This window comes from Leuciscus leuciscus, assembly GCF_965113295.1.
Source record: "Leuciscus leuciscus genome assembly, chromosome: 19".
NCBI lineage: Eukaryota > Metazoa > Chordata > Actinopteri > Cypriniformes > Leuciscidae > Leuciscus > Leuciscus leuciscus.
Window position 1 is genome coordinate 19,395,776 of NC_138743.1, and position 21,454 is coordinate 19,417,229.

Here is a 21,454-nt window from a genome sequence, read left to right on the forward strand (position 1 = left end):
CATATCCTCGGCAACATCTGCACCATGGCATACATTCCTAATGGAGCTGGAGGTGTGAGGGCGAACCAAAGGGGACAATAGGTCCTCTCCTCAGAGACGAACAGGTCCAGTTCCGCTTTGTCGAGCCTCTGCCAAATTAATTCCACCAGCTTGGGGTGGAGTCTCCATTTCCCAAGCCTCAGCCCCTGCATCGACAGGATGTCTGCACCCACATCCGAATGCCATGGAATGTAGAGTGCCCTCAGGGAGAGCTCTTTGCTTTGAGCCCAGGATCTGCTGCACCATCCTAATGGCCCATTATAGTGATGGGGACACTATACGTAAAACCGAGGTCCTGACTCTCTGTGGTCATTAAAAATCCCATGGCACTTCTCGTAAACAGTAGGGGTGTAACTCCAGTGTCCTGGCCACATTCCACCCATTGGCCCTTGCCAATCATGGCCTCCTAATAATCCCCATCCACTGAATTGGCTCTATCACTCTCTCTCCTCTCCAGCTACATCTGGTGTGTGGTGAGCGCACTGGCGCCGTTGTACTGTGGCTGCCGTCGCATCATCCAAGTGGATGCTGCACACTGGTGGTGGTTGAGGAGAGATCCCCTGACATGATTGTACAGACCTTTGGGTGTACAGTAGTACATATGAAAGCGCTATATAAAGGCCTCATTCAATTCAATTCAACCTGAAAAGGAGGAGGGAATGCAGTCTACCCAAGTGATTTATGCAAGAGACTACTGATGTGTTGTCTGTCAGCACCAACACATGATAACACCTCAGGTCTGGGAGGAAGTACCTGAGAGACAGATATACAGCCTTCATTTCCAGGCAATTTTTGTGCCTAAGAATATGTCAGTCTTCCCAGTCCCCTCAGGCTGGGCGACCATCCAGAATGGCACCCCAACCTGTGAGGGGTGCACCAGCAGTCAGCATCTTGCAATGACAACGTGTTCACATGTGAGGAACTGTGGTCTCCTCCACACAGAAAGGGAACAAAGCCCTCTGCATGTTACTGTTATCTTCTTCAGGGGTTGCACAATGCACAAAGCTATCATGATGGCAGTCTTTGGTATTTTCGGCCAGAAATTTCTTGACTTAGCTTGACTTCTTTCATCACGGTCAGAATGGACTCCATTCGTGCAGGAGACAGTGCCTGCATTAAAAAATAGTCCAACACCACTCAAATAAACATTCTGTCTTGGCAAGAGAACAATCTTCTTGCTGTTCAGTCTCAAACCTCAAATTCTTCAAACGAGTGAGAACGGTATCTTGATGTCGAACTGCTAACTCTTTGTACTAGGCCAATATGAGCCAGTCGTCCGTATAACTGAGTACACGAATGCCCTGGATTCTTAATAGAGCCAGCACAGTATACATGGACTTTGTGAAAGTGCGGGGTGACAAGGCTAGGCCAAATGAAAGCACCTAATATTGGTTAACAGATTCTAATTCTAATAACAGATTCTTAATGAGAACACTTCCTGTGCTGTTGCAGAAGTTTGATATGAAAGTATGCATCCAGCATCCTATTATGACAAACCAATCCTCGGACTGAATTTGAAACATGATATCCTTGTGCATTAGCATCATGAACCTGTAAGTCTGCAGAGTACGGTTCTGAGCCCGCAGGTCTAAAATATGTCTCTATACACACTGGCTCTTTGCCCCTCCCGGAATGCCGCTGATTGCTTCTTAATTGCCTGAAACCTATTAACAACAGCATTGACTGCGTCGTAGAATAGGCCAGACGGTGAAATCGGGGCATCCAGCAGAAAGCCTTTGTTTTTTTCCTAGATACCAGAGAGGTTGAGCCCCAGATGTCTCTCCATGGCAACCAATGCAGCCATCAAATGGGCGATGGAGCAAGCCATCTGCTTTGTGGCATGGAGAGCAAGATCTGTGTCCCGGTGGTGTTCCCTCACTCCTTCATGACTTCCAGGACTTTTAACAGGTCAGCCTGGTACGCCTGCAAGTTAGCCATCATATGCAGTGATGCACCAGCTTGATCTGCTGCCTCATAAGCCTTACTCATGAGGCCAGATGTAATTCTACAGGGCGTATAGGGTAAAGTGGGCCTCTTCTGCAATGATGCTGAAGCAGGGGAGAGATAGCTAGGCCCACATCTTAACCCGTGGCATCACCGCATACCCATACTCCTTAAACCCTATGATAGCCAAATAATTTGACATTGCACGTTTATGAATGGGTGCCAAGTACGGGCTACCCCAGGACCTAGACACCTCAGTGTGAAGATCTGGGTAGAAGAGCAGATGTCAAGCCTCTTACGTTTTTTTTACTTATTTTTTCTCATCTGACCATTCAAGCCTGAGTTTATCCACCACACAGGAAACCACTTCAAGCAGTTCATTGAAATCACAAGACTGCGATGGCTGATGAGGGGTACCTTGGCCACCCAACACCTCTGAGCCAGAGGCGGCTGACAGTAGGTCCTTGTCTGGATCAGAAGAAATCACTAGGCAACTTCTGAATCCCAAAAAAGGTCCTTTGAGCCACTGTGCCGCCTCAGCAGGCATGGGACCCGGATCACAAGGGGAGAGCCAGGCATGAGTGGAGCTTAGGGATGGGACGGTATGAAAATTTCATATCACGATAATAGTGACCAAAATTATTGTGATTATCAATATTATCACGGTTTTGTTAAACTGAGATGAAAGTGTTCAAAAATAACTGATGCTCACACTGAAAACATTTCAGCAAGTTTTATATTTGAAAATCAACAAACAACAAATAAAACAAACAGCTCTATGCACTTTTTTAAGCAAGATTATATTCTGTGGCATTTCCTTCCTTAAAACGACCGTCGTCAATAACAACGTATTATAACACAGCGCACATGTATCACAACGGACACGCACACGCTCTCGTTTCATTCAAATACAACTTGCCGTCTTGCGTCTCCGTTTTCATTTGTATTGAAAATGAAATCAGAGTTGATTTATTGTTTACTGAGTTTGATAATATTTTTGTGATCATCTTGTTTGGACGATTGTTTTGTACACTGTACAAAATTAATTTATAAACGGGTAAGATTTAAAACAATCTGCCTTCCACCATTCCTTCTCGAATAAAAAAACAACAACATTGCGCGCTGCGCCTGTGTCATCCTGTTGCTGGCTGGATATGATTTACAGTGAGTTATTAAAATCACGATAATCAAACACAGTTTTAATGATAATTCAATTTTAAATGATAATACTAACCGTCAGTACAAGGGCGTAGATTTGGTTTGAACATTGGGGGGGGTCGAAAAATTATTCTGCATATTTTTCATGTGATCATGGTATAAATATTGGGGGGTTGTAATGCATAGATTTAAATATTGGGGGGGTTATCTCCCCCCCAACCCCCCCACAAATTACGCCCCTGCGTCAGTACATTTTATCGTGGTTTATAGTGAAACCGGTAATCGTCTCATCCCTAGTGGAGCTTCCTCATTGTGTAACATTCCCAAAGAGGACAATTGCTCCCTCAAGAGCTGACCTAGCATGCTCCGCTCCCAAGCATATTACATATCATGTTTGTCATACCTCGTTAAGAAGTGAGGGCATGGTGGAATACACTGCTTGTAATTCTTGGATGCCATTATGATGTTGTGTAACAAAGAAGCTGGTGATGTGCATTTCCGGCACCTATTTGTGCTCTCGGTGATGCTGTGGCACTACACACTGAAACATTTTTTGAGTAGGATTTACTTGAAAAAAGCTAGCCAACTTTTTTCACTCAGAAAATGCTAGTACATTTACAAAGATTTGCCAAGTAAAAACCTAAACATATTTATCAGTAGCTTTAATTAGAAATCTTTAAGTTAAATTTACTTGGAATATGGAATTAAGTAAACTTTACTTAACCTAGTTAAGTGAAAGTAACAAAGAAAATAAGTCATTTTAACTTGGCTAGTAAAAGGTTGATTATTATCGATTTAGTTGAAATTTCCTTTGCATTACATTTCACTCAAACAATAATATTGAATTATACCAGTCATTTATAGTATGTGTTTTACTTAGATTATCTAAGTAATTTAAACTACATCATGTCAGATGTTAAGCATCATGTGAATGCAAAGACCTCAATACTTGGTAGACAATTACACAATGACGGTAACATTTGATGGATCGTTTTTGTGCTTGAATGTGTCATTTTGAGCAGAAAATTTACTCGAAATGTGACAAAATGGCAAGTTACTAATCCTGACAACAAAAGCAATGATAAGACAGTGTAAATACAGCTGGAAACCAGTGAAAAATGAACCTCATTAATTATTCAAGGTCCAGTGCATGATGGGAACCCCAGTATCAGAAAAGTTGAGTAATTTTTACTTAATTTTATTGAGTTGATATTTACGCTTTCATTTCTACTCGCTTGAATTAAGTACTGATATGGAATTTACTTCGTTTTTTTTATTCTTGCCTGAACTAACTTTTTCATGTAAATTACATTGTTTTTTTTTCAGTAGTATTTACTTCACCAAAAAATCATTTTTTACAGTGCATCAACTGACTACGCTGTTGGCCAATACAATCAGCATTTTTCCACAAAATGACATCCATGATGTCTGTGCTTCAGACATCGGCTCACACAGGAGTGTTCCCATAGCATCAACGTCATGACACAGCGTTCAGTTTCACTTGAAAGAGAGCTATTGGTTGATGGCATACAGGGTCAGGACATTAGCAAGTGACTAATGTATGTGGTTAAATAATTCTTTCAAGTAAACGGTCGGAGAGGTGTATGCATTTGTAATATTCTTTTTTATTAGTTTTTTATTTATTATGCCTATTATGTCAATATGTTTACTTGTAAAATAAACATACTTTCAAAATGGTTCTTTTTTTCCAACACATCTTTAAGCACAGCAGTGTAGCTATGATCCCACATGAAATTCTGATGTCAAATGAGTGAAAACATCTGCACAACCCATGTCATATCTGTTAATCATTTCCTTTGTTTTATGTTTATCACTGAAAAGAAAAAGAAAATACATAAGGCATGTATACATTGAAAAAATCAAAACAAATCTAAATCACAGTTAGTTTGTAAAGAGAAGTACATATAACATGTTTTGGAGAATTAAATGACAAATGTATGTCATTTACTCACACTTAAATCATTCCAAACATTTGGTTTTCTTTCTTTCGTAGAACATGTAAGTTCATACAGGTTTTGAATGACATGAGAGTAAAAAAGGACAGAATTTTAATTTTGGGCTGAAAATTAAGCCCCCATAATCTCAAATACTCAATAATTATTTTATTATTAGAATTCCAGTCCTATAAATAACAATGTAGTTTGATCAAATATGACATCTGTTAATAGAGGGGGCATGTTATTTCATTGTAGTTTTGGCACAAAATTATAAGCAAGCTACATTTAAAAAAATCCTTTTTGATGATACAATTAAATCTCACTATCTCAATAAATCATCATCATGACATCTAAATTTCACAGCTACAGAGGACACATTGCCTTATTCCTTTATAACCATACTGTACACAATTGTTCTTTACTTGCTGTATTGACAATGGTAAAAATGTAGCTGCTACATTGAAACAGAATGAATTAGCATAACAAACAAATGCAAATACTTATAACAACATTATCAACAGCAACAAAAGAAGCAAAGGGTTTCAATAAATGCCTGAGATTCATGCAAGGTTTGTCAAAAAATATCTAAGGGCTTCATCTTGCCCTTTAAGTGCTGTTTAAAATGAAATAGACACAATAGTGACTCATACAGAAAAACACAAGACTTGCATAGAATGAATGAAGGTCGTAAGATTGAAAGAACATCTGCAATATCATCAGCACCTTTAAACAAACATCTTTTCATTCCCTGAACATGTCTCTTAGGAAATCAAAAACAGAAATTAAAACTGGAACAATTCATCAGTCCTCTGTAGGTATAAACAGTATGGTGCCTATTGTGGTTCAATTGTTTTAGAGAGGAAAGTATAAATATAAGCAATATAAACCATTAAATTATATCTGAATGTTGAATAACAGTTCATAGGTCCTTTACACCACAAAAAAATAAATAATGCATCATACAAATTCTTTTATAATTCCGTCTGCCTTTTAAGCTGTTAATTTATTTCTTATGGCTAAACCCTTGTTGGGTAAAGCTCATGTTAAAATATACAGCATATCATTGATTCCCACACCATGGACATTTGTAATATAATGGAATGTTCAATTATGCTTCTAAAATCCATACATTTGTTTACACACATTCTCTGTGTCACTGTTTCAAAGTGATTCTCTTATTTCTGACAGAATAAAAAATGAGGCAAAAAATCTAAATAACACAGAGCAAGTCAAGAGGCCCAAACAATATATCTTCACTATTTGAATGGATAGTTCACCCAAAAATGTGAAATTCTGTCATCATTTGCTCAGCCTCATGTCATTGCTTCTTCTCAAAAGAAGATATTTAAAAAAATGTCACATGAAATGTCAATTAAAGTTAATAGGCTCAAAGTTTTTTGACCTGACTTTCATTAAAGGAGTAGTTCACTTTAAAATGAAAATTACCCCATGATTTACTCACCCTCAAGCCATCCTATGGTGTATATGACTTTCTTCTTTCAGACGAATACAATCTGAGTTATATTAATAAACACCCTGACGCATCCGAGCTTGATAATGGCAGTGAATTGTAACCATCAGTTTGAAGCTCAAAAAAGTGCATCCATCCATCATAAAAGTGCTCCACACGGCTCTGGGGGGTTAATAAAGGCCTTCTGAAGTGAAGCGATGAGTTTGTGTAAGAAAAATATTCATATTTAAAACTTTATAAAGTAAAATTCTAGCTTCCGGCCATACGCGAGCTCTACGCCTAAAGCGCAACTTACAGAAGTAGAAGTCAGAAGTAGCGTAGTGCGTCATGGCGTAGTATAAATATCAGCAGTATGTCGCATTACTCGCATAAGTTGCGCTTTAGACTTAAGTGGAATCCGTATGTTCGTTTGGCCGGAAGCTAGTTATTTTACTTTATAAAGTTTTAAATATGAATATTTTTCTTACACAAACTCTGTTGTGAGCCGTGTGGAGTTAGTTAATGATGGATGGATGGATGCACTTTTTTAAACTTCAAACTGATTATTATTTTATATTTTTATATTATAAAAAATATTATATTATTTTATATATGATTATGGTGTTTATTGATATAACTCCGATTGTATTCGTCTGAAAGAAGAATGTCATATACACCTAGGATGGCTTGAGGGTGAGTAAATCATGGACTAATTTTCATTTTAAAGTGAACTACTCCACAGTACTTTGTGCTCCACAGAAGTAGTAAGTCATACAGGTTTGGGACAACATAAGTCTAAGAACATGATTTCAGAATTATCAGTTTTGAGTGAACTATCTTTTAAATGTGTGCATTGTCTGAAAAAAGTTTTTGAAGGCATTTTGAACTATAATCTCAAACTCTTTTAATTAAGCCAATTAGAGCAATAGAGCAGTAAAGCCAACTGTCACCAAGCATGATAAATCAATATCTCCATTTGCAACAGGACACACATCAGCAAGACCCTATTCGTAGATGAATGAGCTAAAAAAATAAAAAGCCTAGAAATTACATCACTAGTGATGACGGTGTCAGTACATTCAAACTGTGCCACTCTGTGCTTTGCAAAGGAGCAAGGACATTTGACGGTGTCTGTAATGCCAAATAATTGGCTAGCTCAATGACAAAAAAAAAAAAAAAACACTGGTGGCATAGAGCTAGTGGATTTAAGATGGTTTCATTGGATAGTTGTTTTCATGAATGTTGGATGCAAAATTATTAATTTTTTTTAATTGGTATTTGAAAAGTTAGAAATGCTAAAATTGATCTTTAAAGTATAATGATGTGAGTGAATTTGACAATTTACTCAAGGTAAATAGAAATATGTCTATCGCAAATTATGTTGTGATTAATTTCTTGAATATTTCTGAAATTCTTATTTAAGATTGCAAACTTCTGTTACTACCACTCAAGGTAACACTGGCAAATCTAAATAATGAATTTTGTTATAATATTCCAAACTAAGCATTTTTCAGAAATGTGACCCTGGAACACAAAACCATTCACATGGGTAAATTTGTTTTAAATTGAGATGTATACATCATATGAAAGTTGAATAAATAAGCTTCCTGTTGATGTATGGTTTGTTAAGATATGACCATATTTGGGCGAGAAACAACTATTTGAAAATCTGGAATCTGAGGGTAAAAAAAAAAAAAGAAACTTTGAGAAAATCGCCTTTACAGTTGTCCATTTATGTTCGCGATTTTGCTGCATTCACTTACAAAATAAATGTTTTATATATTCATGGTTGGAAATTTACAAAATATCTTCATGGAACATGATATTTACTTAATATCCTAATGATTTTTGGCATAAAAGAAAAATCTATAATTTTGACCCATACAATGTATTGTTGGCTATTGCCACAAATATACAGGTGCTACTTGTGACTGGTTTTGTGATCCAGGGTCACACATGGCTTTAACTATACTTAATTTTCAAAAGACAAATATTGCCTTAAACTTTGGCATTAAGAGTTATTTTATAGTAAACAAAATAGTTTCATATAGCCTCTGTTATAAATAAACTACTTAAACCTAGTACATAAAAATATATTTTTTTAAGGAATGTTTATCTTATATTTTTAAAATTATACTTATTTTCTATGTTAACTATATTTATAAATGGTGGATAAATGCAATTTTTCCATAAGTGTCACAGTGACTCGTTTACTATATTATAGTGGCACATGGAGATTGAATGTCCTGTAAGTAAACCCCTAAATAAATATATATAAATAAAAGTTATGTTATTTAAATAATTTGATTTAAATACCTTATGTACATTTTGTGCATATATAACTGGTTACGCATGCTGTGTGTGTCCTGTGGAGAAAAATTCAGATGGTCCCTTAAATGCAAAAGTGACTTACAATGAAAAAATCTTTAAAGTAGAATCACTATCCAGGGAAATGAACTAGATGATTAGAAGGAATCCCAAAACATGAAAAAATAACAGGAAGGGGTGATTTAGCATCTTTTTCGCATTTTGTATTCTTGATAAAAAAAATAAAAAAAAGGTTTGCGTGGGTGAGGAAGTCAAGGTCACAGTTACAGAATATTTATGAGAAAAAGCAATCATTTTGTGAAGCTACATAGAAAGTATCAAAATTACAGTAGTGCTGAGCGATAGTCAGTTCATATTCAGGGAATTATGAAATTATGAATTATGAAATTATCTGTGAGTTATGTGGGTTTTCATCATATTTATGAAAGGGACATCATATTTTTTGACCAAATGATTTAAAGAGAGTGGCAAGTTTCAATTACAACCCTATTCAGACATACTTTGGAATAAAAATGTGATTGGTTATTCATATTATTTGTAATTATAATTTATGATTTACAAGGCACAACAAAAGTGATTCTTACAGTGATTTACAGTTATATATAAATTCTATAAATTGTAAACAACTAACGAGTTGAAATAAAACCATGTTTTAGTGTTGGTAACTACTAATACCTTGCACAGCTGTAACTAAATATTTAGGACTGAGAGTAGAAGTCAAAAAGCAGCCATAGAGAAATCAGAAATTTAGGGGGATACCCATCGTTGTATAGTTTCAATGAAATAAAATGCATCTCTTTCCATCCTTGATTAAAGTATTATAATCATAAAATACCACTCAGCACTACTTTGTAAATAGTCCACAGATGCTATATATATATATATATATATATATATATATATATATATATATATATATATATATATATATATATATATATATATATATATAGGCTAGTAATTGTACACGGCAGATGCAGAGCTACAGTAAATATGTTAAGGGCTTATGCTTGAATTAAAATACCATTTGAATTTAGTGACTAATCCATCTATACATGACTTTCCTGGGAGACTGAGAACATAAAGTAGATTTTCAAAATGAACTGAATGCCAGTCTGATAACACTAATGTTCCAATGTTCCATTCAGGTGTAGCTTAACATGATTGCTGTACATGGTTCATAATTTTCACTTGAAATGAAAAGCAAAGCGTTGTGTGACGGCTATAGAGTGGTTAACTTTGTAGTCCAATATAATGGGCTTCCTATAAGGTTTTTAGAATAGAGAATTTCGATGTCAAGTAAGTTAAAATATGTTGTTCTACAGCATAAATTACACAAAGTCAAGGTTCAAACGTGACGTTTTAAACTTTAAAAAAAATGCTAACAAGTTGCTACATAAAAATATAAATGGCAATCCAATTTATCAAGTGGTCCTGCTTTATATTATGTGTCTTTAAGTACTAAGTGCTCTTCAATAGATCTATTGGTGCAATGTACTTGTGTTCCTGTTGCAAAACACTGCTATTAAGGTGTAATACGGCAAAAGTTAGGGACAGGTTTAGTTGTGTGGTTAAGGGATAGGGGTAGTGTAATTACAATGTATTTACATGTAGGTATTTTTTTGGTTACACTTTATTTTAAGGTGTCATTGTTACAGTCTAATTATATATTTAAGTACTGAGTAATAATAATTAACATGTACTTACTGTAGGGTTAGGGTAGGATTAGGATTTGGTTTAGGGTTAGGGTTAGTTGCATGTAATTATGCATCATTTACTGTTATTACTATGGTAAGTACATGTAACATGTAACAAGGACACTGTCAAATAAAGTATTACCATTTTTTTTTATAAATAAGTACAACATAAAAACATGTAAATACACATTAAGTGCATTGTATTGTGCATTGATTAATAAAAAATTGGGCTGTCACTAATGATTATTTAGGTAATCGAGTAATCGGTCGATTATTTTGATGATTAATCGAGTAATCTGAGTTTTTATGGTAATAAAAATAGACTTAAGCGAAGACCTAAGCCTTTAAAATTACATTAAATACATAATAACAATGAGAAAATAATATTTGGTTAAAAAAAGTATCAAAAACAAGTAATCATATGGTTTCATAGAACACTGTTAAAATGCATAATATAAACAATCATCTTGTATAAACAATTCATTATGTATTATAACAAATGCCTGCAGAGTGCGACAACGGCCCTGGTTGTTGTTACACTTTACGGCAGATCAAATCCTTGTTTAATTTTGGCCACATGTCATTTAATTCAAATGTTTACTTAATCTTTAATATTACGCCACTTTTGGCCAGAATATGTGGACATCAAAATTCATATTGAGGGTTTAAACTTTTATTTTGAAATCGTGATGAACAGTTTGCATATTTAGAAACATACTGTTGTATTCTCCTGTGTTGGCGTAGGTTTATAAATGATTTACGTTACAAATCTGATGAAATGGCAACCCAAACTCGCAGCATATGCAGAGATGGAGTTTGAGACACATGTAAATTATAACAGTCCACGTGGAGCAGCATTTATTGTGAACTGAGCCGCTCTGAGACTTAAATAAGTAAACTACATAAAGCGCATATTAAACCCGTGGGGCATTTATATCTTTGTGAAATCCCAATAGTACTATGCTATGGTTTTTAAATGGTTTTAATACATTGTGCAGCCTTAGAAAACGGTCTAATAATGCGGTTCGTGGATTCTTGTTCGTAGAATGCACCATTTCTAGTATTTTGCCGTTTACTCTGCAATTTAAAAATCATTTAATTGAGGAATCGTGACAGCCCTAATTTAAATGTACATGGTAGTACTTAATATAAAGTGGGTTCCATCATGCATACCGTAGTTCTTATGTAACAACTTGTTAGCAACCACACAGTGGTTTCAATGTTCACGTTAGAGATATGAGTGTGTGTAATTTATGGTATAAAACAAAGTGGTTGGTGCTAATGTTAACCACAGATGTTATTATACTCAGAAATTGAAAACTACCATTCTAAAGATCCATCTTTATCCTTCAACTATGTTCATAATTGGTCAGATTGAGTGGTGAGATCATTCACCACTGTCACACATGAACTGCTTTAGCCTTGGACAAAACATTGACAGTGACAGTCAGACAAATTGTGACATTCCCTACAATGATAATAACATTCATGAATCATTTACGTGGTGATGTAAACTGATTTTATGATCTGGCACAGCCAATGCTTCCATCTAGAATAGCTACACTATCCTCGTTTCGCCAAAACGGCACTTTCTCCTATATCGGCATCTTTGCAAAGAGAAAAGCGACAAGCTCTTCTCCGGGCGCAGGGTTTCCCCCAGGTATATAGTGTTGATTCAGAAACAAAGTCAATGCTTGGGGTCCAGTGATGAAAATGATCAGAATGATAGAGATAAGTAGGACATTGGTCCACTAGTGTACTTTCTGCACCAGAGTTCAAGGCTGGCACTTCTTTGACCATCCGCTCGACTGCAGTTCTTCTTCTTCCTCCCAGTGTCTAATTTGGATCTTCCCAGCGGCTTGGTCAACGGTGGACCGGTGTTGGGTCTATCAGGACTGGCAGGGCTGGTTGGGCTGTTGGTGGCCGAGGTTCCTTCAGGAGTTCCCTCTGTGATCTCGATACGTGGAGGCTCCATCAGGTCAAAAATATTGAAGGCAGCCGGTTCGGGCTGACACATGACTGAAGCGTCTGCAGTGTTTTGTCTCACCAGACCGTTAGCACCAGTCTGGACGCCAACGGACACCCTCTCGCTCGACTGAGTGGAACTGGTGCCGGTGGTAGCCTCCCGGCACATCGTCCACATGTTGTAGCACTGGGTGAAATTAAAGAAGTTGCTGTTGAAAGTCTTGAGCTCTCCGCAGACGTCCCTGCGCAGCTCCGCAAGCTCGTAGCGCATTGCCGATATCTCCTCTTTCCACTGCATGTTGAAGGCAGCCACCATATTTGCAGACTCCTTGAAAGCCTGAATAGCCTGCGGGACGGGAGGATCTGGTGGAGGCTGGGACGGGGGCGGACATGGGACTCGGTAGCCGTGCGAGGAGGTCGGTGGAACAGAGATAGCTGTGACTGTGGAACTGGTGCTGTGTTGACTACGTCCAGCATTTTCTCTTTCAAACCTCTCGATTTCTTGATATGCTGAGGAGCTGGCGCCATCATCGTCCTCAATATCCTCATTTAGCAATGAGATGCCCTCCATTGCATCATACCCCTCTGGAAGACAAATTTGAATATAGAGATAGGGAAATTCAAAGGGATGAACAGCTGTGGAATTTGGAGAAGCCTCTCACTTTGTCTAACGTCAACACTTGTTTTATGTCTCATTAGCAGTATGTGAGTAAAGGCCCTGTACACACCATTCTCAACTGCATAGGTTTCGGAGAGTAAATTCAGGAACTTTCGCAAGCATGGAGTATGAAGAAAGACTCAAGAAAAATATTATACATGGGATTTTGATTTCATCAGAAAAAGTTTTGGGAAGTCTGTTTTGCTATTAATGCAACAATCGAGTTTGTTTTCACAGGAAGCAAGTAAATATATCTGTTTGAGACTAGGGGCCAGATTTACTAACAACTTGCGCTAGCTCTTTTGCGTTAAAAAAATACTGTCAGGATTTACTAAAGACACTCTAGATTTACTAAAGAAAAGGCATGGACACAGTCAATTTTGTGGCTGACCTAATTGCATATGCATTTGTAGGCGTTTCCCTTTCAGGCGCAAAATTTATGGGAGGAGTGTATTTAAATTAATCACACAAGGTGATTTACTAAGGTTTGCGCTCGTCAATATACTGGTGTTTGCCCCATTATTAACCGCCCCCAAAAAAAGCACATCTTAAACCAGGCAATACCTGGTAGATTGCGTTGGTCATTATGGAAATGAACTGACTCTCTGTTCTTTAATTTGCACGTCGTCAGTAGATCAAGCACAGTACTTTCCACTCCCATCGGCGCTGTTTTGGAATTGCGCTCTCACGCTAATTTGCTCTGTTTAGTAAATCTGGCCCTAGGATTAATGCAGGGGTGTTGCAAGACATTTTTTTCCCCTGGGATTGATGTAACAGAGTCGTCTCAAGCATGGGGCGGGGTCCAGTGCGAGGTAGTGGAAACGGGGGCGCCCTTGGTACTTTCCTCACACGGGGCCCCCCTCAAGCAGGGGGCCCAGTGCGGTTGCACCACCCTAAGGACAGCCCTGGGTTAATTTCAATATGAGAATCTTTTTTTTTTTTTTGATAATATTCCAGCTATCATTTCATGCACTTTATATATCAGCTGTTTAGAATCAGAACTAGCAATGCCAGATTTGCAAATGAATCAAACTTTGATCTAATCGGACAAACAGGTATGCAAAATTTTTCACGATTCAGTTTGATTTATTCGGGCAGTTCACTCACACACTGAATTGTTTGCAGCGGTTCCTCACACTGAAATAGAAATGGGATATTTCACATGTGTCAAACTGGAGGGTCACTGTCCTGCAGAGTGTAGCTCCAAAACACCTGGAAGTTTCTAGTAATCCTGATTTATATGTTTTACTTGATTAGATGGCTCATCTGTGTTTAATTAGAGTTGGAGGTAAACAGGACAGTTGCCCTACAGGAATTTGACACCCCTGGGATATTTTATAAGACAGAAAACAAAAAGAGCGCTGGATGAGGTTGATATTTACCTACAATACATTGTAGGAAGCAAAACATCTATCTTTCAAATGTCACAAACAAAGCAGCACTTTATTGCACATGCTGCTTGAGAGACACTATCCATTTATATCCAAACTGTTGGCAAACTTTTTTGATAGTGTACTGTACTGACGAAAGGCTAGAATCGCCACTGGTTTAATGAAAGTGTTCATTTGAAAACCAAAAAACTCAATATGATATATTGCAGTCGAGCACATGGTGTTGTCAGGGTCTTTCACTTTTTTACTCACATACATTTAGCCTTCAGATGTGTGTTTACACTGCCTTCTCACTCGCGTCAGAAAATCTCATCTGTTCAGCCTTTCCATCTCTTCACAGCATATCCATTAAAAAACAATATTTCAATGCTATCAACCAGCTTTTATCCATTTAACAAATCACAGAGCATTGTGGCAAATGTGGAGGATTTTAGTGTTTTTTGTTTTGTGCAACAGAAAAGATGAAAAGGCAATAAAATGTCACGCAATCATTCAGGCAAGGAGATATGAACCCTATTGAATATGTTAAAAGCTCATCTATCGAGCTGATTGGACCATGTGGAGATTATAGGGGCGATATTAAGAAGTAGTACAATCCAATAACATTGTTAGGTCTTTGTGAGGGCTGCACCAGGCAGAGGCTGCAATCCCACTGTCCATCACAGCTGAAATCTTCCACACCAGCTCTTACTTCCAACCGCATTTTGCTGGCCATGTTTGATCTTCAAGGATGCCAAGGTTGGTATAAAAATTGAGAAAAATGTTAAAAATGACCCAACCATTTTTTTTTTAAACATTCTAAGAAATCCTATCCATCCACTGTCGCAAAAAAAAAAACAGCAAAATGTAAATTTAAAATTATTTGCTTTTCCCATTCAGTCTTTAACAGAAATGTTCCGGGTTCAATTTAAGCTGTAGTGACAGCATCTGCAACATGATGTCGATTACCACAGAATTTCAACCCATCCCTCAAAACATGCATTTGCACGTACAGTAATGTACTTACAATGAACTTCTGGGGCAAAGCATTGGACCAGTATAAATACAAACTGTTGCAAAAATATCACCACAAGATTTACTGTAAACATTAGATGTTAACATGAGTCTAGTGTGATAATATTGCTAAAAATATATATATAATCTTCACATTTACATTTTTTAAACCTTTTAGAATGTCTTGCCCCATATACTTTTATTGTAAGTGAATGTCTTACTGTAAGGACATTTTTTGTTATATAGTCAAAAACTAAAATTCTGTGGCAATCAACAGCATTAAAAAAATAAATAATAATAATTAAAAAAAATAGTTGTGAAATGCCTTTCATGGAAAAGCATTGCTACTTTGGCAACTGAACACTGGTTGTCCCTAATCTGACCTTTAGTTATGTGTCTTTAAAAGGACTAGTCCTGATTTAGTTGAGAAGGCAGTGCAAAAACACACATATCCATTGAAAGATGTATGCGTGTTGACATTATAATACCTGTGACAGGCATCCCTCCAGCTGCTCTTTTCCCCTGGATCTCCTTCCTGTGATGGCCAATGAGGGGCCATGCCACCCTCCCTCCCTTTCCACAATCACAGAACACCCAACACCTTACTCAATATTTCCCATTGATTTTAGCCACAACTAAATTTAGCTTCATCTACTTGGTGAATCTATGGGATTTGCTTGATAACATTTATCTGATAGGTCAGTGCTTTTGAAGTGCTTTTTCTATTAACTATAGAACCAGAGAGCATCAATACCAGAGCTTAAGCAATTATTTAAGCTTTTAAAAGTCTTTAAGGGAAGAAAACATCTAATTTAGCTTCTAACACATACACAAAGTATGGCTATTTTTGTAAAAACCAAAGTAGTACAGGACTGCTGGAACAAGAAGTCCTCCAGAGTGAAACAGACTGGATGAAATCCTTTTGAGAAAATGGTTTTGTCCTACAGCCGGTTGACGTGAGCTGACAGGGATTGCGTACAGAGCCATATGTGGTGAAAGCACTTCAGCAGAGTGAGACGGTGGGATTGGAGAGCTCTCCTTTCTCCTTAGAGTCTTCAGTGTGTGGTCAGTATGAGTTTTTGACAGTGTGAAGGTCCAATCAAATCAAACTCCAGTTTGAATAAACACAAAGAACCCCACATTTAATGAAAGAAACAAAGTTTGACTGGAGTGACCAAACAAATCATACAAAACAAATTAGCATTTGGGTTTTAAAAATGTAAACAAATGAAAAAAAAAAAAATGAAAAAAAAAAAAACAGGTATTTTATTGTCACAATATTTGACATCAGTTTGTGGTATTTCAATAGGGTTCATAGCTTTACTCCATGTGTACACCAAACACAGCAGGGTTGTTGGGGAGGGTGTAGAGACGGGCATTCTGCTTGCACAAAGAAACTGTGACACATGCACACTTTCTGATAAGTATGTGTTGCACAAAACCTCCACACCTGCTCTGTCAGGTCTCCATAAACTCATTTTGGTTGGGGAAAATTACTCATTAGTAAGGATTAATGGTAAAACTGGATTAGGATAATGGGATTTGTTTTCAGCTCCAGTTTTTGAATTCATAGAGAGATTAATATATCATAATACTCTAGCTAATTCAATTAGAACATTAACAAACCACTAACATTTCACCTCTGCTCAGTCATTATTCAATCCAAGCCCTTTAAATAATTAAAATACATTTTTAATAAGTAGTTTTGTTCTAAAATATATATTTTACAATAAATCAATATTTTCTTTAAAATGAAGGATTTACTGCATGCTTGGTTTAGTATACAGAAATAACTATATCTAAATATAGCTGCAAACAGCAATTAAGGGGCCGAGCACAAAGGAGGGACAATAAGTCATGCCATCATGGCTGGAAGCATCAGACCAACTGCAACAATGAGCAATTAAAGACATATTAAGATGTTTTAGGCAAAATGGCTGAAAAATCATCAATACAGTCACTAATAATATGATTTAATGGTTTATCACTTTTTACCAATAGGTGGCGCTTTGACCAAATTGATGTGGTGTGGTCAGAGTAAGTTGACAATGACACAAACAAAGTTTGGTGTCAATATGCTAAAGCATTGCAGAGATAAAGCCTCAAGAGTAATTGTTGCATCATGTCATAATTTTTTTTTGATGCGGTATACAAAAAAGGTTTTGTCTATCGACACAAAATCCATTACTTTTGCCGGCATGGTCTGAAGATAATACGATTCGATTTTGGTGAAAATCGGACCAAAGGTCTCGGAGGAGTAGAAAAAGTAGGTTTTCAAAGAAAATCAAAATGGCCTACTACATCGGTTCCCAACAGGGGGGTCGCGGCCCACAAGGGGGCCTCAGCGAGCTCTGTGGGGGGTGCGTCATATTTTGAAAAGTTTTGAGCAATGAGCATTAAATAAAATCATTAACTTTTTTCTGTTAAAAATGTACAATTTATTTATTTTACAATTTATATAATGAGCGAGTTCATCATGAATCCATTTTCCAATCCGTGTTTTTGTCTTATCCTGAACCACTATGGTTCACCTATAATAAGTGTTTACATTGGGACTATTTAACACTGGTTCGGATCGCTGCCGCTGCGGAGTAGCACAGTACCTGCGTGACTCGTCATAGATGTACACAGAGAGAAGTAGTTCCGGCTACAATGTTCTTCCGAAAGACGCATTATTCTGTTAATAAACGCAAGTTTACTATCGCTCGCTATAGCGCCAAAAGCGTCAAAAATAAAGCCTCACATTGATAAAGCCTCACAAATAACATGCAAGTATTGAGGTCACAGACAGCAGTCATTTAGTAATAGCCTATATATATTTTTTTTTTTTTACCTACACACCAGTATGAATATTTGTGTTATTGCATTTCAAATAGGGCCAATTTATAGGCTACTCCTAAGCCTACGTTTTTAAATTACAAAGGGCCTACTGATGTTTTTGTTATTGTATTTTCAATATTATAGGCTATTATTTGTGCATAAACATCTGGTTATAGTAAACATACCGTTTGTTTGAAAACAACATATTTTGTCATCCTTGCTGCAAGCTTACAAGAGCGATAATATCATTAAATGTGAAGGGGGGCCCTAAAATATTTTCTTGGGGAAAAGGGGGTCTCAGACAAAAAAAGGTTGGGAACCACTGGCCTACTACAGCTGAATTTGTTTCTATATTCTTGGCATTAACCAAATAATCTATAAAGACTATTAAGTTTCATTATATTAGGCTAATTTCATCAAAAGTTATTAGCATTTTTGGAAATTTCATTATAACTTTTGATCACAAGGTGGCGCTGTCCTGAAACTTTTTGAATACCATCAGGGATTGTTCACAGGCCAAAGACACATACTGAGTTTCGTAAGGATATGCTAATGCATTCGTAAAATATAGCATTTTATGACAAAATCCAAATAGCCGATATGGGAAAATCTGTTATCATTCGACTCTGCATGCTGAACCAATGTTTGTGATTTTGGGCCAAACCACTCAGAAGTTATAAGCAAAAAGAGTCATTTTTCATATCTCCTGACCACTAGATGGCACTGCTTCAAAACTGTGCAGGTATATGCAGGTTATGGTTTTCATAACACAAACCAAGTAAGGGAGATAAAGCCTCACATCCATTTTGGCGTGCTCTTCATCGAATTTGCTTGCGCATTGTTCGGGAACAGTTTGACAAATCAACTTGAATTGAACTTTTGTAAACTGTCTGAAGATGATCTGGTTACATTTTTTTAAATCAGAGCAACGGTCTAGGAGGAGATTGAAAAAGTTGGTTATTTGGAAAATTAAAAATGGCAGAAATGTTCAAATCGAACCATCTTGAGCCAAGAGTCAGAGGAAAAAAGAATTTTGGTCACTTTGGACATTTGGTGGTTCTACAGCAATTGAGTTAGAGACTCCAAAATTGCTGTGGTTAAAGTTCAGACTGTCCTCTATCTGTGTGCCAAATTTCATAACTTTCCTGTAATCGGTTCTATGGGCTGCCATAGACTTCCAGAGCGGAACAATAATAATTCTTAAGTACCTTCGGTGCTTGGCCCCTAATAAACTGATTCAATTTACCTAAATATTATGTCTTGAACACTAATTAGCATTTAGTTTATGTAAGAATGTGATATTTCTTTCTGGGAGGACTTAACACACAAGTGCATATTGCTCTTTTATTTAATTTAATTGAAGGACAGACTTTTTTAATTAGACACTAGTTTTTAATGAAAATATTTTGATTTGAGTTACTTTTATAGCACTTTTCTCTATGACCCCCGCTTCTGAAGCATTGTGAATTTCTTTCCACTCACTAATGTAGATGTTTTATGCAACACATAATAACACATTAAATTGTTTATGTAGTTCACAGTCATTGCTTTGTGCATTCAGGAATGAAACAGCCTTCAAAGTTAACTAAACTGAACCGAAACATTTATTTTATTTCAACTACTAATCCATTTGCAGAATATAGAAGACAGAAAATACAACCATTTGTAAACAACCTTTCCAACCTTAACCTTACGCTCTGTTCTGCGTGAAAACACTTCCCTGTAGCGAATTGCATGCTCTGCACAGCTGTGCTAGTTAAAAGCATGCAGAGATGTGTCTTCAGAAGTGTTAAATGTTACATATTCAGCTGCCTATTTCCCTCTGACCCCCAGTCTAGCCTCTCAATACCACCAGACCCAACCAATCAGAAGCCCAGAAAAGGACGCATGACTCGTGCAAAAGGGAATTGCAGGCAACCATCTTTCAACACTAGGGGAGCACAGACACAGAAAAGCAAACACACACACAACAGACATGAGCCGACAGAAACAACATTCAAGTCAGTCATCTCTCAAGCACAAGGGAATCCCACTGTACATATGTAGGTATGCCAGAGAATGTAGTTCAGCATGTGCTGAATGAATGGCGAGTATGTGCTCTAAGCCTTTTCTCTCTCTCTCAGGTGGGATTTGAGGCATACGGTTACCTGTTGTGGATCTGAGAGTTGAAGTGACAGTAGAAGATGTCATTGAAGGCAAGCAGTCGTCATCTTGGGAATACCCAGCCTGAATTGCACGCAGGTAACTGTGGCTTCGAGTGCGGAAAGAGCCGGGCAGGTCCAAGGCCTCCACGGCCTGGGATTCTACTTCGCTAAAAACGGACTCGCAAACTGACTCAAACTGGCCATTGACCTCAGTCTCACTCACCTGAGAGACAAAAACAGGAATAGCAGTCCTTAATTTTTCCTCTTCCTTTCTCTTTCTCACTTTGATTCTTCCCCTTTGCACAGTAAATATGAAGGAGTGTTAGCAGGAGGAATATACCACTGGCAATTTCCGACCTTGAACGTCTCAGTAGAATTATGTCAAAAAGCAACAAGTTAAGAGAAAACATTTCAAGCTGGAATATCATCTCATAATAGGTAAATCAAGAAAAGCAGATTATTTGATGAACTTTCGGAGGGAAAATGACAGTCAAACAGTCAACAGCAGCAGACAGCAAGAAAGCTTGATATGCAAAGATTTTCATAAAACGAGCAAGAGGATAAGAGGGATAACTTTCCTAAATCAAACCAAATCAACATTTAGCTAAATGATATACAGATTCTAAACTTCTATGTAATTCTTCAATTACTGCCTGTAAGTCGCCCTTGCACTACAACATAAGTTTAAACAATTACTTTACCCTAATTAAAAACATTTATATATATATATATATATATATATATATATATATATATATATATATATATATATATATATATATATATATATTTGAGAGTTAGTATGTTTCATAAAGCCTCCATAAAACATCTAAATTGTAACCTACTCCATCAATAAAAACCTATAAATAGCTACCTACATAAAGCTCACAGGATCTAACACCACCACAG

General features: G+C 36.9%; 1 protein-coding gene across 5 annotated transcripts in view; it reads right to left on the reverse strand.

Annotated features, from left to right (window-relative positions):
- The window catches only part of LOC309481662 (disks large-associated protein 2-like), a 172,737-nt gene that overhangs the window by 50,575 nt on the left and 100,708 nt on the right, over positions 1–21,454 (reverse strand). For 4 of the 5 annotated variants that reach the window (XM_082146663.1, XM_082146662.1, XM_082146664.1 and 1 more), the window contains one exon: positions 20,549–20,768. In XM_082146663.1, the coding sequence (XP_082002789.1) occupies positions 20,549–20,768 (220 nt within the window). Of the gene's footprint in view, positions 1–9,836; positions 13,125–20,548; positions 20,769–21,454 lie in introns of those variants that run through there. The other variant, XM_082146666.1, reaches the window with a different exon arrangement.